The sequence below is a fragment of the Lathamus discolor genome, chromosome W (genome assembly GCF_037157495.1).
Source record: "Lathamus discolor isolate bLatDis1 chromosome W, bLatDis1.hap1, whole genome shotgun sequence".
Classification (NCBI taxonomy): domain Eukaryota; kingdom Metazoa; phylum Chordata; class Aves; order Psittaciformes; family Psittacidae; genus Lathamus; species Lathamus discolor.
The window spans coordinates 3203235-3228967 of NC_088908.1; the positions used below are offsets into that span (position 1 = coordinate 3203235).

The 25733-nt window shown below is 43.4% G+C and overlaps 1 protein-coding gene across 7 annotated transcripts in view; it reads right to left on the bottom strand.

The window, feature by feature from the left end:
* The window catches only part of LOC136004421 (ras GTPase-activating protein 1), a 144374-nt gene that overhangs the window by 48698 nt on the left and 69943 nt on the right, over positions 1–25733 (bottom strand). For all 7 annotated transcript variants that reach the window (XM_065660904.1, XM_065660903.1, XM_065660906.1 and 4 more), the window contains 4 exons: positions 23203–23281; positions 10805–10925; positions 5909–6065; positions 1779–1866 (listed from right to left, as the gene is read on the bottom strand). In XM_065660904.1, coding sequence (XP_065516976.1) covers positions 1779–1866; positions 5909–6065; positions 10805–10925; positions 23203–23281 — 445 coding nt within the window. The remainder of the gene's footprint in view (positions 1–1778; positions 1867–5908; positions 6066–10804; positions 10926–23202; positions 23282–25733) is intronic.

Genomic DNA, 25733 nt, shown 5'->3' on the forward strand with positions numbered 1-25733 from the left:
TATAAAACTACTACTGCTGCCACCAATAACAATAATGATAAGGGAAATAACAAGGGAAGAGAATACAACACCTCACCACCCGCCGATACCCAGCCCGACAGAGCAGTAAACTCGCCCTTTCGGGTAACTCTCAATTTGCATCCATGGCATGACATGCTGTGGTATGGAATACCTCTTTGGCTAGTTTGGTCAGGTGTCCTGTCTCTGCTTCCTCCCAGCTTCTCCTCCTCCCTGGCAGAGCATGAGACTCAGAAAGTCCTTGGTCAGATTAAACATTACTTAGCAACAACTAAAAACATCAGTGTTATCAGCGCTGTTCCCAGGCCAAAAGTCAAAAATACAGACCTGCACCAGCTACTAAGAAGGAGAAAAGTGATTGCTACTGCTGAACCCAGGATAGAAGCCTATCCCATTAAATAACAATATTTAAAGCAGCAAGTATGAACAATGCACCATATTATGCACAACATTAGCATATGAGGCTAACACTCTACATTCATTTAATGGTTTTCACAAACCTCAGAAAACACGCAATCCAGTGGACAACTGCTTTGATATTCACCACATTATATCAAATCCATCAAACTTTCCTTAGTATATCAACAAAACTATCCTTCTGTGAAATGTTACAGTGTATAGACAGCTCTGTCTTCTGAGAAGTATCAGTAAAACATCTGACTTGTCTGAACCAGTATCATTTTATAAAAGAAATCCTAGTATTCTATATAAATGTAGTGAACAGCTCAAGTGTTAAGCAAATCTAAACCAAAAGCAGATTATACCAAATATTCAGAAAACAGGACAGGATATTCTGCCTACTACACATTCCTAGATAAAATAAAATGCATAGCCTAACTTCTAACACAACAGGTATATTTCGGAGCTCTGGAATACCAAAACAACTTTATGAATTATCATATCTTCTATTTGCTATCCTGGTGGTGAGTGACTTTTAGAGAATTAGATTCCATTACTACAATTTTTAATCAGCAAACACAAACTGCTAGTGAGCCAATAACTTAATGATATCAATGTAAAACAAAAAAAAACCACCCTTATTTTTTATGCAAGAGCAGGGCCTAAGACTATAAGTAGTGACCAATTTACGGACAGGACAAGTAACTGTTAAAGGCTCAATAGATTCTGATTGGTGTGCATACCTGCATTAGCATTTTAGTTCAGAATGTGCTCTTGAAGCAAAACTCCCACTTATCATGCTCTGGTTCATTACATGGAAGAGAGTTGGAGAGCAAACGAATTTTTTTTGGACTGAACTAGTGTCGTGGTTTAAGCCCAGTTGGTAACTCAGAACCACGCAGCCTCTCGTTCATTCCCCCCCTTCTTCTTGAAGGGATGCTCCTGGAGGGATGGGGAAGAAGGGGGGGGAGTGAGCAAGAGGCTGCGTGGTTCTGAGTTACCAGCTGGGCTTAAACCATGACAGTTCTTTTTTAACTACTACAACTGAACCCAGGACAACTACTCCAAATGATATTCTCCAGAAATATCTAATGGAAATGGAAACTAATGGAAGTTCAGTCCATGGAACCAGATTAGAACTTGTCCAAAGTAAAATCCCTAAAGCGCAGGTAATGTACATACTGGATTCCCAGCACCAAGTATTTCCCTTACAGATCTGTTACTGTTGCAGGGTAATATGTGCAGAGTAAATAGCCACCATCTGTGGTATGCTTGCTTTCTATTAGAGAAGGATGATATCATTAAACACAACAAAACAAAAAAATATTTTCAAAATTGTATTTACCAACAAAAAGTCTCACCTGTGCTTGTTCTGGAGTTTCTCCTGCAAAGTAAAAGATGTAATGCTCTTCACTGAAGTGCTGAACTACTATCTGAAAACAGTTTGGCCTTAAAAAGAAACAAACAAAAAAAGTAGGGAAAACTTCAAGAAAAGTTTCTACATGCTTCAAAGGTGCATTTTGGTTTGAATGAACTATGTAATTTCAAGAAAATTGCACTGCAGTTCAACTAATTTGCTTAAGAATATTTAAGAAACTTGAAACAGCTTTTATTGAATATGCATGCATACTGACATATAGTTGATGCAAAATACACCTGATAACATTAAAAGACTTGTTAATGAGGACTATTCCTCAGAAACATTCTAGATGATGCACAGGCTTAGCATTAGTTCACAACCACTTATTGATGCATTACGGATTTGTTGGTTTAGGAGTTCAGGAAACTATATTAACATAAGGAATTCCTTATTGGGCCAATGCCAACCTCATGAAGTTCAACATAGTGAAGTGCGAGGTCCTACACCTGGGTTGGGGCAATCCCAGGCACAGCTACAGGTTGGGCAGAGAAGAGATTCAGAGCAGCCCTGTGGAGAAGGACTTGGGGGTGTTGGTTGATGAGAAACTTAACATGAGCTGTCCCCAGTGTGCGCTTGCAGTCCAGAAAGCCAACCATATCCTGGGCTGCATCAAAAGAAACTTGACCAGCAGGTCAAAGGAGGCGATTCTGCCCATCTACTCTGCTCTTGTGAGACCCCACTTGGAGTACTGTGTACAGTTCTGGTGTCCTCAACATAAGGACACTGAGCTATTGGAGCAAGTCCAGAGGAGGGTCAAGAGTATGATAAGGGGGCTGGAGCACTTCCTGTATGAAGATAGGCTGAGAAAGTTGGGGCTGTTCAGCCTGGAGAAGAGAAGGCTGCATAGAGACCTCATAGCAGCCTTCGAGTATCTGAAGGGGGCCTATGAGGATGCTGGAGAGAGACTCTTCACCAGTGATTGTAGTGATAGGGCAAGGCGTAACAGGTTCAAACCTAAATGGGAAGTTCAGGTTAGATACAAGGAAGAAGTTCTTTACTGTGAGGGTGGTGAGGCACTGGAACAGGTTGCCCAAGGAAGTGGGAAATGCTCCATCCCTGGCGGTGTTCAAGGCCATGTTGAACAGAGACTTGGGTGACATGGTCTAGTGTGAGGCATCCCTGACCATGGCAAGGGGTTGGAACTAGATGATCTTAAGGTCCTTTCAAACCTTAGCCATTCTATGATTCTATGATTCCATTATCTGAATGATTTCCACAGCTCTCACCGCCAATCAAACGTGTATTGGATCCCATCATTCAATATGTGTGATATAAACTTCTAAAGCTTTAAATGCAATTATAACATCTTTACCATTTTATATATCTATACTAAATTGTCAGGAAGTGTTAAAAATATTTTGTGCTGCTACATTACAAGCTAAAGTGCACACTTGATTCATGGCCTTAAACATTACCTTCAAGGGAATTTAGCTCTCCGAAACAGTGTTACATGAAGTATCTTACTTCACTTGCAAATGATATTTCAGTTTTCCCTTCTCCCCCTCCATTGCTTAGGGAAATACTGGCATAGCATTTTGTGGCCATTCCCACAGGAGTATGGGGGAGGGGGGCAAAAAGTAGCCAGGTCAGGGGCTACTTAAATCATCGTTGCCAGAGATGTGAAGCTACAGCCCTCACTGTTCTGAGTAAAGGGGAAAAGTAGTTTTTGCCACCTACTTAAAATATAAGAGGAATTTTGTCTCCACTACAGTTCTTCACCAACAGCTTTCCCAAGCAGGTGTAAACATGCATTATCCTTCTACCCACATTTTTAGTGTTACTTATTACCCAACTACATTTGAAACCACAGTGCAGCATTTCTTAGAAGCTGCTTAACAGACAGTCACCATTAACCAAGAATGTTCCTTGTTTACAGTTTACACCAAAGCTTCCTGCATAATTGCCAACTTACATGAGGAACATTTCAGTAATTGTTATTTTTTTAATGGTGCTCTCATATCTATGGCTCCTCCTTGCAATAGCTGAGTAAATTTTTCAAAATTATTAAGTGCATAAAAATTAGATTTTGCAAGAACACCAGCTCTTTGCATCTTAAGGAATGCCACTAATTCTAAACACCTATCTTCACATTATCTCTGTGAAAAGGCTTAAAGTTGATTAATTACTTTTTATATATACTAAGATGCATGGAATAACCAGAGCACCTGTTTAATGAATTTTTCTCTCTGTTATAAAAAAATAATAACATTTGTAGAAGTAAATGCATTGTTTTCTTCTATAGCACACAGGAATGCACTTTTTTTTTAATTAACAATTTAAAAAAATAAAATATGTGATATGTTTCATCTTAGTTACTGATGATATAGAAAGTGTTTTGATTCCTGTTTGACCAACTAATCTCCTGTGACAAGGTGATCAACCTGGCTGATGAGGTAAAGGCTGTAGACATTGTCTATCTGGACTTCAGTAAAGCATTTAACACTATCTCCCACAGCATTCCCCTGGAGAAAATGGCTGCTCATGGCCTGGATAGGTAGATTCTTCTCTGGGTTGGAAACTGGCTGGCTGGCCAAGCCCAAAGAGTGGAGGTAAATCGTATCACAACTAGTTGGCAACCCATCACTAGTGGTGTCCCCCAGGGCTTGTTATTAGGGCCAGTGTTATTTAATATCTTTATTAATGATCTGGATGAGGGGATTAAGTGCACCCTCAGTAAATTTGCAGGCGACATCAAGTTGGGAAAGAATCTTGATTTGCTGGAGAGAAGGAAGGCTCTGTAAAAGGATCTGGACAGGCTGGATCTATGGGCTATGTCCAATGGTCAACAAGGCTAAGAGAGCTGGGTCCTGCACTTGGGCCACAAAACCCCCATGCAACGCTACAGGACTGGGGAGAAGTTGCTGGAAAGATGCCCAGTGGAAAAGGACCTGGGGGTGCTGAATGATGTCTGGCTGAATATGATCCAGCTTGTGCCCAGGTAGCCAAGAAGACCAATGGCAACCTGGCCTGTATCAGAAATAGTTTGGCCAGCAGGACTAGGGCACTGATGATCCCCCTGTACTCAGCACTGGTGAGGCCGCACTTCGAATCCTGTGTTCACTTCTGGGCCCCTCACTACAAGAAAGACATTTGAGTTGCTGGAGCAGGTCCAGAAAAGGGCAACAAAGCTGGTGAAGGGCCTAGAGCACAAGTCTTATGAGGAATGGCTGAGGAAACTAGGGTTGTTTAGTCTGGAGAAGAGAATGTCAGGGGGGACCTTATTGCTCTCTACAACTTCCTTGAAAGGAGGATGGAGAGAGGAGGTGGCTGGTCTCTTCTCCCAAGTAATAAGTGATAGGACAAGAGGTAAAGGACTCAAGCTGCACCAGGGGAGATTTAGACTGGATATTAGGAAAAATTTCTTCACAGAGGGATTAATCGGTTATTGGAACAGGCTTCCCAGGGAAGTGGTGGAAGCACCATCCCTGGAAGTGTTCAAAACCCATGTAGATGATGCCCTTAGTGATATGGTTTAGTGGTGGACTTGGCAGACCTGGGTAAAGGTTGGACATGATAGTCTTACAGGTCTTTTCCAACCTAGTTGATTCTATGATCCCATGATAATATTTTTAATGCCTGTAATATGAAATGTGGAACAATTAATACACAATATTGAAAAATTGTAATGCAAAAGACCAAATCATTATCATATTGTATTACATGAGAAAATCTTAAGACTAAATTCTAAAATGTCTTACTAGAAGTTGTTTATGAATAGTTGTTATCAATCAAGTTGCCATGGCTTAACAAGTTGCCATGGCTTAACAAGTTACCATGGCTTAACAAGTTACCATTAATCAGTTAAGTATGTCCACATATGCTCTTGCAATCCACACCAACTATGGAATAAAATGCAGTATGAAACGAGTCACAGTGCTTTCATTTCACAATCAGCAAAACCTAAAAAACTCCCATATGCTGACAGTGACCAGGACTCAGGTGTCAAAAAGCAATTTATTGTGCCAGGCCAACTTGTTCATTAGTGACATATTGTCTGTATCTTGTATATGCCTCAAACTAGTAGTTAACCATCCTGCTGCATGTACAAGAATTAAAAAACAAGAGTCCTACCTGCCAAATAAACTGTCATGTACTCCATAGACTGAACACACACTAAGGTCTATTAATCCTTTAGGCTTTGTGGCTTGTTTTTCACTTTCAAAATAAATAAGCTGGGCATCATTTCCCTCCAATATAAAATACAAGTTTTTCCATCTCTTTCCTTTACCTGTAAGGAAAGGAAGTAATAAGTTACAATATTGTTTTGAAGAAAATTCAAATTTTGTAAATGAAGAAAAAAGGTTAGTAAAGTTTTTGCCAAAATACAAACAGAACATGCTTAAGCAATAACATCAGTTACACATACTCAATTTTTTGTAGCACGCAGTTAAAACTAGACTCTTTGTAGATTAAAGTACAATTTTAGATGGTGCTCTAAACATTTTCATTAATCTTAGCAGGATTAAGCAAGTGCATATGAGCTCAGTTCATATCAGTGGGAAGACTGTCTATACAGTTTGCAAATAATGTGTGATGCCCTAAGTGATCCAATTTATTATGGTTATTTATTTAAATTAAGAAATAGATTTCCCTTGTGTCCTGGGTTTACCAGGAGCCATTTTGCTCCTTCTTAGTAACTGGTGCAAGCTCTGTGTTTTGACTTCCAGCCTGGGCAGAGAGCTGATAATACCGATTGTTTTTAATTGTTGCTAAGTAATGTTTATTCTGGCCAAGGACTCTGTGAGTCTCATGCTCTGCTGGGGACGAGGGAGGCCGGGAGGAAGCAGAGACAGGACACCTGACCCAAACTAGCCAAAGAGGTATTCCATACCATAGCACGTCATGCCCGGAGGGGGAACTGGAAGTTACCCGGAAGGGGCAGGCTCTCGCTCTTCGGGGGGGTCGAACTCGTTCGGCGGTGGTATCGTATTCTCTTGTTATTTTCTCTTATCAATATTATCATTTGTGGTAGCAGTAGTGGTTTGTGTTATACCTTAGTTACTGGGCTGTTCTTATCTCAACCCGTGGGAGTTACATTCTCCTGATTTTCCTCCCCATCCCTCCGGGAGTGGGGAGGGTCGGGGGGGGGGTGAGTGGACAACCTGTGTGGATTGGTTTAAACTACGACACCTTGACATGAGAAAATTATTCATAAACTCTAATCAACTGATCAGCATAACAGATTGCATCACAATATTTTAAATCACAAAGAATGAAGAATAGAAATGGGAATATAATATATACAAACATGGATCAGAACCATGCCTCAAACACACCTATATAAAAAAATTTGACCAGTTCCACATGTTTCAGGAAAAAAAAAAAAAAATTAATAACCGGAGATTTATATGTCAAGGTTTGTTAAAAGACACATTAGATGTATCTGTAAAAATATGGATTTAGCCACTGACTAAACCAAAAATAAATCATGCATTGTTTAATGTCCTCTGAATTGCAACTGATAAGGAACTTTCTGCAACTAATTCTTACATAAACCACAGTACCTTTTAGAAAAACATTCAGCTTTCATTTTTTACTTGATCATCACAGATCCACCATAGCACTTCATAAATAATCACTAGTACTCACAGTTTTGGAAAACTGACATCCAGTTATTATACTCCACTAGATGGAAGAGTGATTTTATTAAATTTCTGTTCTATATGCAGGTATGTGCATCTCTCCACACCTACTCAGTACTCCTGCTTGCACATTTAAAGTATCACATTATCTCTTTTAGGGATAACTTAAAGTTCATTCTCAGATGATTCCTCACCCTACCACATTCCTCTACACCTCTCAGAATTAGCAGTCTCAAGAGAAGAGATGCATTCCTTGCTTTATTCAAAGGTTATAGCTTTTATTGCATTTTAATGAGTCTTCTAAATTCAACCATATTTAAATGCTTACCTTCTGTGTCAGTGACACTAAATAATGGTCCGTGGTGAAACACACAAAAATAGAAAAGTACTGTTTGGCACAGGTTGTGGGAACATAACCTTGAAAATAACACCACTGTTATCAAAAGGCAGCCTTATACCAGTTGCAAGACACATGAGGTAATGGTCCGTGGTGGTTCCTCCCTGAAAATCCACAAAAAGTCCCGAAGTCCCCTTTGAAAACCCCCCAAACGTCCTGAGAGATAATAACTGCACAGTTGTGGCAAAAAGCCATAACTGGCCACTCCTTCCAAAGTAAGCTGGCCCCCTATGTCAGAATAAGTGTGCATTTTTGCTAGGATAAAAATCCCGAGCCTCATGCAGTGTGAGGAGGCAGACCTTCGTACCACCCAGGTCAACATTGGCTCTGTGGGGACACCCGCTAAGGTTGAGCCTGTCACCTCACACTGCGAAGATGTCTCTCGAAGCTGGTTTCCTGATTGTCATCACAGGGTCTTTGGGGTTGGTAAGATAACCAAACATCAGAAATATCCTTTACTGTATTATTTGCTATCTCTATATTTTCCTTTCTATAGTTTTCTTGTATTAATAAACCAGAAGTTTTTTCTTCGTTGTGTTGCATTTCTCTCAACCCAAAATCCCTCAACTCTGGAACACCTTCTTTCTCATTTTTGCTTGCTATCCAGATCATGATCTGGTAACTTATTGTTTTAGCTACTGTCTTTGTCATATGCAGAAACTTTAATATGTTTGGTTTTCTTTCTTCTTTTTTTATGTCAACTTTTAGAAAAACTAAAATAATGATACTTGAAAAGGGACTAGCCTCCATGGAATTTCAAAATCCTGGTAAAGTTTCAATGATATATTGAAATGAGTCAGGCAGCTTTGAATCTCACCTCTGTGAGAACCTGAATCTCAGTCTCACCCCTGTGCCTGGTAAAATCTTGGAGCACATTCTCATGGACAGCATGCTAAGGCACATGAATAACAAGAAGATGCTTGGTGATAGCCAGCACGGCTTCACTAAGGGGAAATCCTGCCTGACCAATTCGGAGGCATTCTATGATGGGGCTGCAGAACTGATGGACAAGGGTAAAGCAGCTGATGTCATCTACCTGGACTTGTGCAAAGCGTTTGACACTGTCCCACACCACATCCTTCTCTCTAAATTGGAGAGATATCAATTTGATGGATGGACCACTCGGTGGATAAAGAACTGGCTGGACGGCCGCACACAAAGAGTTGTGGTCAATGGCTCAATGTCCGCCTGGAGATCGGTAACGAGTGGTGTCCCTCAGGGATCGGTGATGGGACCAGTCTTGTTTAACATCTTCATTGCTGACATGGAGAGTGGGATTGAGTGTGCCCTCAGCAAGACTGCCAATGACACCAAGATGTGTGGTCCAGTTGATATGCTGGAAACTTGACCAGCAGGTCGAAGGAGGTGATCCTGCCCCTCTACTCTGCTCTTGTGAGACCTCACCTGGAGTATTGTGTGCAGTTCTGGTGTCCTCAACATAAAAAGGACATGGAACTGTTGGAACAAGTCCAGAAGAGGGCCACGAGGATGATCAGGGGACTGGAGCACCTCCTGTATGAAGACAGGCTGAGGAAGTTGGGGCTGTTCAGCCTGGAGAAGAGAAGGCTGCGTGGAGACCTCATAGCAGCTTTCCAGTATCTGAAGGGGGCCTATAGGGATGCTGGGGAGGGTCTCTTCGTCAGGGACTGTAGTGACAGGACAAGGGGTAACGGATTAAAACTTAAACAGGGGAAGTTTAGATTGGATATAAGGAGGAAGTTCTTTACTGTTAGGGTGGTGAGGCACTGGAATGGGTTGCCCAGGGGGTTGTGAATGCTCCATCCCTGGCAGTGTTCAAGGCCAGGTTGGATGAAGCCTTGTGTGGGATGGTTTAGTGTGAGGTGTCCCTGCCCATGGCAGGGGGGTTGGAACTAGATGATCTTGAGGTCCTTTCCAACCCTAACTAATCTATGATTCTATGATTCTATGAATACAATTATTCTATGCTATGTTGACTGTGTCAGCGTTAGAATCTTTAAAAAGTCTCAATGCACCTTGTACACCAGAATATGCATTTTAAATTAAGTTTGGAGTATTGTGTACATTTCTGGTGTCCTCAACATAAAAAGGACATGGAACTGTTGGAACAAGTCCTGAAGAGGGCCACCAGGATGATCAGGGGACTGGAGCACCTTCTGCATGAAGACAGGCTGAGAAAGTTGGGGCTGTTTAGCCTGGGGAAGAGAAGGCTGCGTGGGGGCCTCATAGCAGCCTTCCAGTATCTGAAGGGGGCCTATAGGGATGCTGGGGAGGGACTCTTCGTCAGGGACTGTAGTGACAGGACAAGGGGTAACGGGTTAAAGCTTAAACAGGGGAAGTTTAGATTGGATATAAGGAGGAAGTTCTTTACTGTAAGGGTGGTGAGGCACTGGAATGGTTTGCCCAAGGAAGTTGTGAATGCTCCATCCCTGGCGGTGTTCAAGGCCAGGTTGGACAGAGCCTTGGGTGACATGGTTTAGTGGGAGGTGTCCCTGCCCATGGCAGGGGGGTTGGAACTAGATGATCTTGAGGTCCTTTCCAACCCTAACTGTTCTATGATTATATGATTCTATATTATCTGAGTTGGAATAATAAAATTAAACCAGCTCTCGTCTCCAATGACTTTACTGATTTACATTAATCTAGCTCTCTTTAACCCATGTGATCAGCTTAAATTTAAACAAGTTGTGCACTAAATATGAATACATTTTATCAAAATGTACTTAATTTAATGAGTCTAAACTTTTCCTTTGATAAAAGGAGCTTAATTTTTTGTCATGTTTTTTTATTTTTTTTTGCAAAAACTGCCAATCCACATCTTTATATTGCATGTCATTTTAGGTATTATGTCTTTCTATGTACTTCCTCAGGAAAAAGAAACTTTCAGGCTTTCTACCACCATTTGCTCACTTCAATTTTGCCTCCACTAGTACTAGTACTACACAAAATATGCATCCATAGCTCCATTTTTTTAGAGAGAAACATTTCATAGAATCAAATGGAACTCACTTTTTTTTAGAAGATATCCTTTCTTGACAATATTTTTATAAAAAGCATCCTTTGTTTTGTGACGAATTGTATTGTAGATTTCTTTTCCATCCACTGTATCATTAAGCACTTGTTCTTGATACTGGGAAACAAGGAAGAAACCAACATTTTTTTAAGCTCAGAAATTGCCATGAAACAATTGCACAATATGAAGCTGCAACTAAAATTTTATTAAATGCTAACAGTTATTTATTATTATTCTCTTCTGTGTCTTAACAAACTAATATAATTTAATGCAATACCTTTGCCCAAAATGTAATATGACTTTAATGTGGAATGATTTGGCCAGAATTATGAGAAGAAAAATAAGGTATAAATACAGACCAACTTTCACTAAGTAACATATGTATTTATTTTTTTAACTCTAAAAAGAAAGCAGCATCTTTCATGGTGATTTCTGCAAAATTTACATAATGTTATTTAGCTTCTAATTGTCTTCTACCAATACTTTTGGGACTGAACAATTAAGGATAAACTGTGAATCAACAAGAATGATGCAGTTCACAATTAAAATTGAATGATTAACACACAAAGTTACACAATCCGTCACTAATCTTATTAGCACTCATGTCCTACAAGAGTATCATTCTAACAAAAAAAAGTAGGAGAAAGTAGAAACAGGAAATAGAAAAAGGATAAATTCACATAGAAGCCAGAGCTACCGAGGAAGCTTCAAGTCCTCGACAGGACCTGCCCAGGAGCCTGCAGCTCCGCGGACGCGAGCCACTGACTCACAGGGCCGGAGCCAGGAGCCGCGGCGGGAGATTCAAACCGGGCACCACCAACCATTGCCGGTCAATTGCTGAGGTGAGTAGCTCGAGAGAGGACGCCTTTAACACCGGAGCGGGGGAGAGGTCAGGGTCCAGGAGTCTCAATTCAGAGCAGCCAGGGCTACCGAGGGAGCTTCAAGTCCTCGACAGGACCTGCCCAGGAGCTGGCAGTTCCGCGGACGCAAGCCGCTGACTCACAGGAGGCGGAGCCAGGAGCATCAGCACCAACCCTGAGTGGTTAAAAACCTGCCCCAGGGAGCACGAGCAACCAGGAGCGCAGCGACCAGAGCGGGACGAGGCAGTTTGCGTGGGCAGGCGAGCGGGATGGTGAGCACCCATTGTATGCCCAGGGCCCGCTCTGGGAGCTCTGCTCTGGCTGCCCTGGCGGTGGCCAGCATAGGCACCCAGACAGAGCAGATGACAGGGGAGGCTGCAGTGCAGAGCTCGGAGTGTAGAAGGTGCCTGCACTGGTCTTGTGAGGGAAAGGTGCACGATGGGCAGGGCTGCACTCGGTGCTCCCTGGTGGAGATCCTCCTGCAGCAGGTGGCTGAGCTGCGGAATGCTATTAGCAGGCTTCAAGATGTCAGGGTAGCTGAGAGGAAGCAGGGCTGCTTGCTACAGCCCCATACTGTGCGGGGGCCTCAAGCTTCCCCTCCAGCTCATGAAGGAAAGAAGGTGGCCACCAACCCGGGAAATTGGGAATTAGAGACAAAGAAAAATAACAAAAGAAGGAGGAAAAGGACAATTAAAAGCAAGGAGCTTCCTCCTAAATCTGTTGTACTCACGCAGAACCGCTTTGCTGTCCTGCAGGAGACTAACGGGGAAACGTACTTGCACCACAAACAACTGGATTATGCACGGGTAAAGATCTCTACTGGCGCTACAAAGAAAAAGCGGCGGGTCATAGTAATAGGGGACTCTACTTTGAAAGGGACGGAAGCACTCGTCTGTCGGCCTGACCCCGTCTCAAGGGAGGTGTGCTGCCTACCAGGGGCACGGATCAGGGATGTTACAGAGAGGCTACCTGCTCTAGTAAGTTCCACGGACTATTACCCGCTCCTAGTGATCCATGTGGGTGCTAGGGATATAGGTAGTAGTAGACTGGGGAACATAAAGAAAGACTACAGAGCCCTGGGAGAGGTGGTTAGGGGCTCCGGTGCTCAGATAGTCTTTTCGCAAATTCTCCAGGACACAAGGGAGGACCAAGAAAAAGCTAGGAGGATTGGCTAGGTCAATAAATGGTTAAAAGGGTGGTGTCATAGTCAGGGGTTTGGGTGTCTTGAACATAAGACTGAGGTTAGTAGGCCAGATCTACTGGGGGGTGGTGGAGCTGCTCTGGTAAAGAAGTGGAAGAACAGTTTTGGTAGGAGGCTAGCCAGACTGGTCAAGGAGGCTTTAAACTAGATGTGTTGGGGGAGGGGGGCATCATTCCATCCCAACACACCCAGTCAGTTGCCAGCACCTATAATAAATGCTTGGAACAATGTAGATATATTCCAGCTGCTCCAGCCAACGAGCTGGCTTCATTTGGAGCTCATCTCAGATGCCTCTATACAAATGCCCGTAGCATGGGGAACAAACAAGAGGAATTAGAGATGTGTACACATCTACGGGGGTATGATATAATAGGCATCACAGAAACATGGTGAGATGGCTCCTATGACTGGAGTGTTGGAATAGAAGGTTACAGGCTCTTTAGAAAGGACAGGCCTGGCAGGCGGGGAGGGGGAGTTGCCCTTTATGTTAGGGATAGGCTGGAGAGTATGGAACTCTGTCTGGGGGCAGGTGAGCAGTTTACAGAGAGTTTGTGGGTCAGGGTTAAAGGGAAAACAGCCGTGGGAGACATTACTGTGGGAATCTGTTACAGGCCTCCTGATCAAGGAGAACCTGTGGATGAAGCACTCTACAGACAGGAAAAGCCTCACACTTGCAGGCCCTTGTTCTCATGGGGGATTTCAACCACCCTGACATCTGTTGGAAGGATGGCACTGCACGGCACAAGCAGTCCAGGAGGTTCCTCGATTGTGTGGAAGACAACTTCCTTCTGCAAGTAATAGAGGAGCCGACAAGGAGAGGTGCCATGCTTGACCTTGTGCTCACCAACAGGGAAGGGCTTGTTGAGAATGTGGTGCTCCAGGGCAGCCCTGGATGCAGCGATCACGAGATGGTCGATTTTGAGATCCCAAGGACAGTGAGAAGAACGTGTAGCAAGCTCACTGCCCTGGATTTCAGAAGAGCAGACTTTGGCCTCTTCAGGAGCCTGCTTAGTAAGGTTCCATGGGATATAGCCCTGGAGGGCAGGGGTGCCTAAGACTGTTGGTTGATATTCAAGGATCACCTGCTACAAGCTCAGGAGTGCTTCATCCCAACTAGAAGGAAGTGCAGCAGGAGGGCCAGGAGACCTTGGATGGATAAGGAGCTGCTGAGGAAAATTCAAAGGAAAAAAGTGGCTTATAAAAAATGGAAGTAAGGACAGGCGGCCTGGGTAGAGTACAGGGTTGTTGTCCGGTGTGGAGAAGTGGCTAACAGAGAAAGGTCATGTTCCCATCAACAAGCTGAAATAGAACATTTGTTTAGAGAATGGTGCAGACTTACTAGCACCACATAATGAGGAACTGAAGGACACCGGCAAACAGCAACATGCTATGACCAATCACAGCCAAGGACGCCAAGTGATAAGTGCATGAGAAAGAGGATGGTAGGGGGGTGCACGGTGTAGCTGCAAAAGTGTAGAGCTTACGCAATGCCTTTTGTGCCAGAACCAATCAAGTGCCTAGTATTTGCATATTCACTGTTATATAAACCAAAGGTAGAAGCCCAATAAACGAATCGTGCTTATTGATCACAATGGTCGTGTTGATTCCTCCCTGCTGCAACAAATTGGTGCCCGAACTAGGGACCGTCTTGCTGTTGCTTGACTGAGCAAAGAAGACAGCTGGAATAGGAGGGGAGCGGAGCAATTGGAACAGGAACCCAGGTACCTTTAAAGGCTGGGAAGACAGCAGGGATCGGGAAAGCTCAGAAGAATGCAGCCTTTGGAAGGCAAAGAACGCTTCGCTGCTGGCAGCGTCAGTTCCGAGAGCCTGAGCAAGATTCTACTTGGCTCGCCGCCCGCATTTCGTCTGCCTCCTGGTGAGCTGCACTGGCGCCAACGTCTTATGAGTTGAGAAAAAATTGAGTAATAATTGAGTAATAATGGATAGAGAGGCAGCATATGATTTATTTAAGTGCTTCTTAGAGAAGCGGGGAGTGGATAAGGAATTGGACTTAACGAAGGGATTAAAGGCTCTGTTAGAATACGCGAGAGAGTTAGGTTGTTTCCGAGATCCTAACGATGTATTTGATCTACCCGAATGGAGGAAGTTTGGGGATGAGCTTTGGAATAGAGTGATTGATGATAACAAGCAAGCAAAGAAAAAAAAAAAAAATTAGTCGAATGAGCAAAGAAGAAACGGCAGTACTTCAACTCTTCCGACATATCCTCTCTGTGAGAGGGATAGAGTATGATGAAGCTATTCTAAAAAGATTGTTTTTTCTGGATTAAGGAGAAGGACTTCATCCAGGGGGTTGGAGAAGCCTTTGAGCTTGGGACTTGGGAAAAAATCGCTAAGGAAGAAGTCTCTGTTTTATGGATGTTTTCAGTCCATAAGGTGAAGGGAACAACCTTTAAAGAGACAGACTGAAATTTAATATTGGAATGGTCGAAGATGCATTATCAAGAGACTGAGGAGTCTACTGTATCTGAGGTCTCTTTGTGGAATGGTGCACGAGTTAAGTTGTGGGATGCAGCCACAAAAGGCAGTGACACTGTGAAACATTTGTTAGTCATTTGGAGAACTATTTTAGAGACGTTAAAGTCAAAAAGTGAGATCGTGGAACCCAGTGTCCCCCACCCCTGGCCACCCCTGAGCCTCTGCCAGTTGCCGCCGCATCTGTAAAGACTGAGGACAGAGATGAAGACAGTCTTCTTGACCCGGGCCCTACTGACCCCAAGAAGGAGCCTGTGCGTGCTCATCAGGCTGCTGTTGCTGCTCCTGAGGTTCTGACGCCTGTTAATTCTGATGCTGACCTGGATGGTCCTTTTGACATGGAGCCGGAAAAGAAGCCTGATTTATATCCCCCAGATCCTCATGATAAATGGGCAGCTGTAAAGGGAGAAGCGAGATGGGTGGGGGATGCAGATGTATTGTGTGCTTTCCCTGTGATGTATGTGCTGGATCAAGACCCGCGGTGGGAAGGTCTCTCGTATGCCCTTATCAGGGGTATCGGGAGGACTGTGGCGGACCGTGGACTTAGGGTCCCATATACAACTCATTTGATACAGTCTCTCTGTGATACTCATGTACTAGAAGTTGGCAAATATGTCTATGTTTCTATTGACGCTTGGAAACCTTTATAGATATTGCTGGCCACTTCTTCTGGCGTAGGCTGGCCACCTGTGTCAGAATGAGTGTGCATTTTGGTCAGTATAAAAGCCCAAGCCTCATGTGATGTGGGGGAGGCAGAGCCTCTGCAGGGACGCTCGCTAGGGCTAAGCCTGCCACCTCACACTGCGATGATGATTGTTGGAGCTGGTTTCCTGATAGTCTTCACAGAGTCCTTGTGCCACGTTCTGTACGTGGGACTGCGTAGTGGGAGTAATGATTGTCTGGATTTTGTGTTTCAAATATTGTTCCAAAAGATGTGTGAAGTGTGCTTGTGGGATCCCATATGCATACGTATGTGTGTGTGTGATGAGGGCAGATGGTGTTCTATGTATTTTTTTTTGTTATCATGTTCATGTAAAAGTTTTTAACAGGTAGTGGTTTAACATTTCAGGCAAGAAAGGGTTAATGCAAAAGTGCGGTTGCTGACAGGTATTTATGGCTGCTGCTGAAGCAGGCAGGCCGCTGTTTGTAGCCGTGCAAAGCAGGGTGAACAACTTTAGAAAAAAAAAAAAAAAAAAAAGAAGAAAAAAAGGTAAAGTTGCAGAGCACGGGTAGACAAATGCGAATCCAGGTGATAGATTGGAAATCTATTCAGAGAGAGGCTCTGTCAAACAATGATTTTGTTTGTTCGCAGACGTTGCAGGAAAAGATTCTCGCCTTTCCTGTTAAGTACCAGATTAACCCTCAAGGTCAGGCAGTAAACGCTGAAATGTCTCCTCTAAATTAGAAATTGCTATCTCAGTTAAGGCAAACTGTTTCTTCTACAGGCATTCAGTCTGAACCCACTAGGCAAATGTTGTCATATATTTGGGGAACATATTTGCTGTTAATCGAGGATATTAAAAGTATTGTGAAATTAATCCTCACCCCTTCGCAGTTGTTGTTATGGAACATGTATTGGCAGGAAGCCTGTCAAGAGGCGGTTGCAGTTCAGCGAGGCCAGGGAGATCCCCTGATTGGGGTGCAATTAGAACACCTGATGGGAATTGGACAGTTCTCCACTAAGGAGGCTCAAGTCCAGCTATGTCCAGAATTGTTAAAAGAATCTATGAGACTAGCCTTACGAGCTCTATCACAGATTAAAGATACTACTGCAGCTCCTGCCTACATGAAAGTGACACAGAAAAAGGATGAGCCCTTCAGTACCTTTGTGGATAGGGTAGCTGATGCTATAAGGAAGTCAGGTACTCCAGAATACATGCATGGTATTTTACTGCTTCAGTGTGCAATACAGAACTGTAATGATGCTGTAAGGCAGATACTTGTTCAGTTACCTGCAAATGCCACTGTAGAAGAGATGTTAGAACGTATGACATGGGTACCTATGGGGCATCAGGCAATGTTGGTTGAGGCAGTAAAAGCAGTGGGAGAGGCAATTCAAAAAAGTCATTCACAAGTATTAGCAGCCTTGGCACCTTTGCAAGCCACCGGTATGGTAAAGGATCCTTGATGTTTTAGATGTGGTCAAAATGGGCACATGAGAAAAGATTGCCACCACTCGGTTTGGTGCCCTAATTGTCAAATGGACAACCATTGTGCTGCTACCTGTCGACGCAAACAGAACCGGTTGGGAAACAGGCATCGGAGCGCCAAGACCCGTAGCGCGATGATCCCAAGCATGGATCCTACAGCCCCAGTGCCTCAACGTGTGTACGCAGCAAGTCAAACTCCACTGCCTTGCAACCAGCCACCGCCGACAACCTCAGAATGGACTTGGCAACCGCAGCAGATACTACCTTATATGATAAGACCGTGTCATTGCTCTCTACCGGAATGTATGGTCCTTTGACTTTAAATAATAAGCCTATAGGAGCCTCGCTACTGAGGAGATCATCATCCGCGTTGAAAGGACTATTCATTGTTCCAGGTGTCATCGATGCTGATTATATGGGTGAAATTAAGATTATGGCAAAGACTGACTATCCTCCTCAGCATATACCAAAAGGCACATGTATAGCACAACTTGTGCCCATTTTGCAGTTAATATCAGGAGCACATCAAACCGTTCGTGGCACCGGTGGTTTTGGATCTACCGGAGGACTCGCCCTATTTTCTCTATCGATGGCAACACCCCCAGAGATTACAGCAATATTAACTTGGGGAAATCACTCGATAACTTTGACTGCATTGCTTGACTCTGATGCCGATATTACCATAGTTTCTCTGAGTAAGTGGCCATCCGCTTGGACGTTAAAAGAAACATTCAGACATAATAGATGTTCAAGAGCGGATTTCCTTAACATTGTATACGTTAAATTATCTATGTATCTTTGGTGATGAACAAACTCCAGCGGTTGTTAAGCATTTTGTACAAATAGAAGCCCAAAAGATAAAGCCTTCTTTTAAGGCGTACTATTGAGATCCTAATACGGGTTTGTAGCAGGGACAGGCAGAAGTAGTATATCTGGGCCGTGGTTACGCCTGTGTTTCTGCTCCTGCAGGACCCTTGTGGGTACCATCCAAGTGGCTAAGACCGGCTGCTGCAGAAGCTCCAGTGATGGCATCTCCGAGCTAGTGTATGGACCCTGACTCTCAGGCCTGGGAGGAGCGTCGCTTGCACCGAGCGCTACAGCCACTAATAGAAGAATTTAACTCCTTAATCAACACAGAGCTTTCGTTGAGCACTGTCGCCCTTCTAGATCTGGTCCATGGCCACAGACATATAGTGGTACAACTGAGATTGGAGATACAACAAGTGCTTCGATAACTCTGTAGTTTTTGTCATCAGTGTGTCCCTACAGTAGAATTGTATTGTGGTGGTTGTCAGTCTATAAGATATCTTTGCCAGAGTTGGCTGAAACAAAGACTTTTTGTATAGTCTGTCGAAATAACTTTTATGTAACCCGCTTATAGCGCTTCGGAAATATTCAGCTGATTTTAGACGTACAGACTTTGAATTACTTGAGTTATTTGAAAATCAAGGTTCGCTTCATAGAGCTGCATATACATTTGCTTTACAAGCTGCTTCGCCATTATAGGACTCATAATTATAGGGGGCTTGTTGCTTTGTTGTGCTTTGCAATGCTGTTCTGCTTGTTTACAACGACTCCTGACTCAGTCCTTATTCCTTCATAAAGAAAAAGGGGGAATTGTGGAGAAATGGCCAACAGAGAAAGGTCATGTTCCCATCAACGAGCTGAAATAGAACATTTGTTTAGAGAATGGTGCAGACTTACTAGCACCACATAATGAGGAACTGAAGGACACCGGCAAACAGCAACATGCTATGACCAATCACAGCCAAGGACACTAAGCGATAAGTGCATGAGAAGGAGGATGGTGGGGGGGTGCACGGTGTAGCTGCAAAAGTGTAGAGCTTACGCAATGCCTTTTGTGCCAAAACCAATCAAGTGCCTAGTATTTGCATATTCACTGTTATATAAACCAAAGGTAGAAGCCCAATAAACGAATCGTGCTTATTGATCACAATGGTCGTGTTGATTCCTCCCTGCTGCAACAGTCCGGGAAGCTAGGGACCAGGTTAGGAAGGCTAAGGCCCAGTTAGAATTAAACTTGGCCAGGGTTGTTAAGGATAACAGGAAGGGATTCTACAGGTACATAGCAAACAAAAAACAGACTAGGGACAAAATAGGCCCCCTGAGGAAGCTTTCAGGAGAACTGGCTACACAGGATTTGGAGAAGGCTGAGGTTATGAATGACTTCTTCGCCTCGGTCTTCACTGGCAAAGGCTCTGACTGCAACACCCAGTTCTTAGAAGGTAGATGCAGGGACTGTGAGAATGAAGACCTTGGGCCCACTGTAGGAGAGGATCTGGTTCGAGACCATCTTCAAAATCTGAACGCACACAAGTCCGTGGGACCTGATGGAATCCATCCACGGGTCCTGAAGGAGCTGGCAAATGAAGTTGCTAAGCCACTGGCCATCGCATTTGAAAAATCATGGCAGTCAGGTGAAGTTCCCGACGACTGGAAAAAGGGAAATATAACCCCCATTTTCAAGAAGGGGAAAATGGAAGACCCGGGGAATTACAGACCAGTCAGTCTCACCCCTGTGCCTCGTAAAATCTTGGAGCACATCTTGGATGGCATGCTAAGGCACATGAAAAACAACAAAGTGCTTGGTGACAGCCAGCATGGCTTCACTAAGGGGAAATCCTGCCTGACCAATTTGGTGGTCTTCTATGATGGGGCTACAGAATTGATGGATAAAGGCAAAGCAGTTGATGTCATCTACCTGGATTTGTGCAAAGTGTTTGACACTGTGCCACACCACATCCTTCTCTCTAAATTGGAGAGATATCAATTTGATGGATGGACCACTCGGTGGATAAAGAAATGGCTGGATGGCCACACACAAAGAGTTGTGGTCAATGGCTCGATGTCCGCCTGGAGATCGGTAACGAGTGGTGTCCCTCAGGGATCGGTGTTGGGACCAGTCTTGTTTAACATCTTCGTCGCTGACATGGACAGTGGGATTGAGTGCGCCCTCAGCAAGTTTGCCAATGACACCAAGCTGTGTGGTCTGGTTGATATGCTGGAGGGAAGGGATGCCATCCAGAGGGACCTTGACACGCTTGTGAGGTGGGCTGATGCCAACCTTATGAAGTTCAACCACGACAAGTGCAAGGTCCTACACCTGGGTCAGAGCAATCCCAGGCACAGCTACAGACTGGGCAAAGAAGAGATTCAGAGCGGCCCTGCAGAGAAGGACTTGGAGGGGTGCTGGTCGATGAGAAAATGAGCATGAGCCGGCAGTGTGCGCTCGCAGCCCAGAAACCCAACCGTATCCTGGGCTGCATCAAAAGGAGCGTGACCAACAGGTCGAAGGAGGTGATCCTGCCCCTCTATTCTGCTCTTGTGGTACCTCACCTGGAGTATTGTGTGCAGTTCTGGTGTCCTCAACATAAAAAGGACATGGAACTGCTGGAACAAGTCCATAAGAGGGCGACCAGGATGATCAGGGGACTGGAGCACCTCCCATATGAAGACAGGCTGAGGAAACTCCCCTGTTTAAGTTTTAACCCGTTACCCCTTGTCCTGTCACTACAGTCCCTGACAAAGAGTCCCTCCCCAGCATCCCTATAGGCCCCCTTCAGGAACTGGAAGGCTGCTATGAGGTCCCCACGCAGCCTTCTCTTCTCCAGGCTGAACAGCCCCAACTTCCTCAGCCTATCTTCATACGACAGGTGCTCCAGTCCCCTGATCATCCTGGTGGCCCTCCTCTGGACTTGTTCCAGCAGTCCCATGTCCTTTTTATCTTGAGGACACCAGAACTGCACACAATACTCCAGGTGAGGTCTCACAAGAGCAGAGTAGAGGGGCAGGATCACCTCCTTCGACCTGTTGGTCACGCTCCTTTTGATGCAGCCCAGGATACGGTTGGCTTTCTGGGCTGCGAGCGCACACTGCTGGTTCATGTTAAGTTTCTCATCGACCAACACCCCCAAGTCCTTCTCCGCAGGGCTGTTCTGAATCACTTATCTGCACAAACTGTAGCTGTGCCTGGGAGTGCTCTGACCCAGATGTCATACATGCTCCAGGATATGCTCCAGCATGTCCAGGATACATGATCTTCGGGAAGAACAGTCATGGGAGACAAGGAGGTGGTGTCACCCTGTATGCAGGGTACCAGGTGGAGGGCAGAGCTCCACCTGGGGATGAATGAAGGGCCAATGGAGAGATTACAGGTCAGAATTAAAGGGAAAGAAGGGACAGGGAACACGACACTGGAGGTCTGCTACAGGCCACCTGACCGGGAAGACAGAGTGGAGGGGGCCCTTTGCAGAAGGATATGTGCAGCACTGCATTCATAAGCCCTGGTCCTCATGTGGGACTTCAACCACTCTGATATCTGCTGAACGGACAATACAGCAGGGCGTAAGCAATCCAGGAGGTTCCTGGAAAATGTAGATGATAACTTCCTTCTCTAAATGAACCAATCATGAGAGGGGCTGTTGGACGTTGTTCTCACCAAAAGGGAGGGATTTGTGGGGAATGTGAAGCTTGAGGGCAGCCTTGGCTGTAGTGACCACGAAATGGTAGTTTGAGATCCTTAGGGCGGCAAGCTCGCTACCTTGGACTTCAGAAGAGCCAAGACATTATTCATCATATTTGAGAAGTCGTGGCAGTCTGGTGAAGTTCCCGCTGACTGGAAAAGGGGAAATATAACCCCCATTTCTAAAAAAGGAAATAAGACAGACCCAAGAAACTACAGACTGATCAGTCTCACCTCAGTACCTGGCAAGGTCATGGAGCAGATCCTCCTGGAAACTTTGCTAAGATGTGGACAAAAAGGGGGTGATTGGTGACAGCCAACGTGGCATCACTAACGGAAATCATGCCTGACAAATTTGGTGGCCTTCTATGACAGGGCTATGGCACTGGTAGATAAGGGAACAGCAACTGACATCTTCTACCTGGACTTGTGCAAGGCCTTTGACACTGTCATCCTTGTCTAAATTGAAGAAGCATGGATTTGAAGGATGGACCACTCAGTGGATAAGGAATTGTCTGAATGGCCACACTCAAAGAGTTGTCATTAATGGCTTAATGTCTATGTGGAGATCCGATTAATAAAATAGGGGTAACTATTTAGGTTAGAAATTAAAACCAAATTTCTAACCATCAAAACAGGAAAGTTTGAGAATAAATAGGGAACAAAGTATAGAAGTACTTTAGAATTAGCTATAACTTTATGGAAAAACTAAACAATGTGATTTATTATCAGTGATCTCTTAGAATGAATTTATGCTACAGGGCAACAATGTTCCAGAACACACCCTGTAATCCCAGCCCCCTGATCATCTCTGAAGCTTTTCTGTGCATACAGGTTTCATCTGGGGGAGAAAAGATACCAGACACAGAAGAATGGAGGGCAGCCTATTTCCGCTAACCTCAACATAGTATTAAGCCACAGCATTGGTTCAATCAGGGACCAGAGCCAGGGGCACAAGACAGAGCATTTACACCCCAGAGCACAAACAAAGCTTACCATATGTTCTGTTTACTACAAGCCGACCTTAGATAAGTGAATGCTTATGAGGATAAAATGAAAGAAACACACAAACTGAAAACAAAAATTCAGGATGGGATTACACATTTAACTATCATGGATACCTCCACTGCAGTCCTCAAATATTTATAAATAAGAACTGAATTAATGCAATATCATCAATAATAATTCCTCAGAAATAAAATTTTACCTGAATTGGAACAGGATCTTTAAGGTAATATCCTTCAACAATCTGCTCTTTTCTATAATGTTCAATGATCTCAGCAATACTGTTCAAAAAAAAAAAAAATTAAAATGTTAAATCAGTTAGTTTTTCCTCTGTATGAGAATTTGCTTTTCCATTCAATCGCACTACATTTCCTCAGAAATTCATAATAAAACTCGTGTTAAACATCATAATCTTAAGAGCGATGACAATTTACTAATACATTGAAGTCAAGAAAATTCACAGAACTGTACTCATGATGTATTAATTCCAAACTACACAGAAAATTTTCAGGCAGTTGTTCAAAATTACTGTATTGGGTCTGGCTGAGATGGAGTTAACTTTCCTTATAGCAGCCCTCATAGTGCTGTGCCCTGTATTTGTAGCTAGAATGTGCTGATAAAAAACCAGTCGTGGCTACTGCTGAGTAGTGTTCACACATCATTGAGGCTGTCTTTCCAACCCCATTCCTCAAAGGCCAGAAAGCTGGGGTGGGAAAGAGGTTGGGAAGGGACATAGCCAGAACAGCTGACCCAAACTGACCAAAGGGATATTCCATACCATATGATGTCTGCTCAGCAATAAAAGTTAAGAGAAATGAGGAGATGGAGCATTCGTTATTAAGGTGTTTGTCTTCCAAAGCAACTGCTATGCTTACTGAGGCCCTACTTCTCCGGAAGTGGCTGGACATCACCTACTGATGGGAAATAGAGAATAAATCTTGTTTCCCTTTGCTTCCACATGCAGCCTCTGCTTTTCTTTATTAAGATGCTTTTTTCTTGACCCACGAGTTAATCTTATTTTTTCCCCCTTGTCCCACTGAGGAGGGGGATTGAGAGAGGGACTTGGTGGGCACCTGGCAGCCAGCCAAGGTCAACCCACAACAATGCCCTATGAGTACGCTTTCTTTTCTACATTCAAGTAACACGTGCATTTCTCAGCTCTCTAATAGCAAAATTGCTGTTCTATTGTTAATATTTTTCAAAGTCCTAGAGAAACTAGGGAAGAGGAATGAGAGATAGATACTTCAAATTGTGTAAAGGAATTTCTTTGAAAGAAGACAGGAGTGGGAAATAAAAAAGTTTTTCAACGTGGATTATGCAGGTTATACTTCAAAATCACTGAGCTATCCTGTTAAATTAGCTACCCAGTCGGTAACGCTCCTCTACAGGGAAGCTTGCATTCCAATTACCAGAATCAGGTTTAAATTGTATTTTGAAGGATTGGGAGAGAAATAGTGACAGATGCAAGTTAAAATATAATTGCTCTTATTTTTGCAGTTATTGGAAGTTACGTTGTAATAAAGAGAAGCAACGTTAACATCAATACAGATGAATTATTCACATACAAAATAATAACGTGAAAATAAAGAGCCAAGTAATTAAGTGGAGAAGAAAAATATATTTTGTGTTCTTTCTCACTTCATATATGTTGTTAGCTGTGTGTGCAAATATAATCAATAAGGCACACGTGCTAGATCTTTGGCATATTACAATTGGATAAAAAATTGTCCGAGGGAAAGATGCTATAAAAATGATCATAAAAGCATGCAAATAAACCGATAGAAAGACGTGTTTGCTTTTTCTCTATCTCATTCTTCTAAAGCTATGAACTACTTATGCTTGTTAAGTCAATGAATCTTCCCAGAAACATTTTTATTTATCAGGTTAAGGGACTAGAATCAGCATTACTAAAAATCAAATAATTTTAAATTTTTATTGATATGCAATACGCATATGCCATTTTCTCCATTGAAATTTCAGCTTTACCACACTGCAAAAAATAATCATAGAATCATAGACAGGTTTGGGTTGGAAAGGACCTTAAAATCATACAGTTCCAATCCCCCTGCCATGGGCAGGGATGCTTCACACTAGACCAGGCTGCCCAAGGCCCTGTCCAACCCAGACCTGAACACTTCCAGGGATGGAGCATTCACATCTTCCTTGAGCAACCTGTTCCAGTGCCTCACAGTAAAGAACTTCTTCCTTATATCTAACTTGATAATCACTTATTGTATTTTGCATGTTGAACAGCTTTTACCAACATCGTGTTATGAGGGGAAACAGTAATAAGCCAGCTTTATATAATATTTTCCTTAGTCATCAAATCAAGAATACTTTGACTGTCAATGTCTCCTCTCCTTCCCTGGCTAATAAAACAGTAGTCATCCCTCAACATGAGGCAATTTCCTGATTTCTTCCAATGTCATAAAATAAGCTAAAGAATAAATTGAATTGTATTTGAAAACTCAGACTAGAACCTTTATGCCTCAATGGACTGATTAAGATTTTTTTTTCTTTATCCCTCTTCTCCACCATACAAACTCAACTCAGATAATCACTGTATATTGTCTTTTACCACTAAAGCTGCCCAAATGACAGAACAAGCCAAAAATTGCAAAAAGAAAGATAACCACATATCTTGAAATTCACTTGAGAACAAATATGCAAGCGATACAAGCTATCTAACACGTAAAATGTAAAACATAATCAGTGACCACAAAATGACTGTAA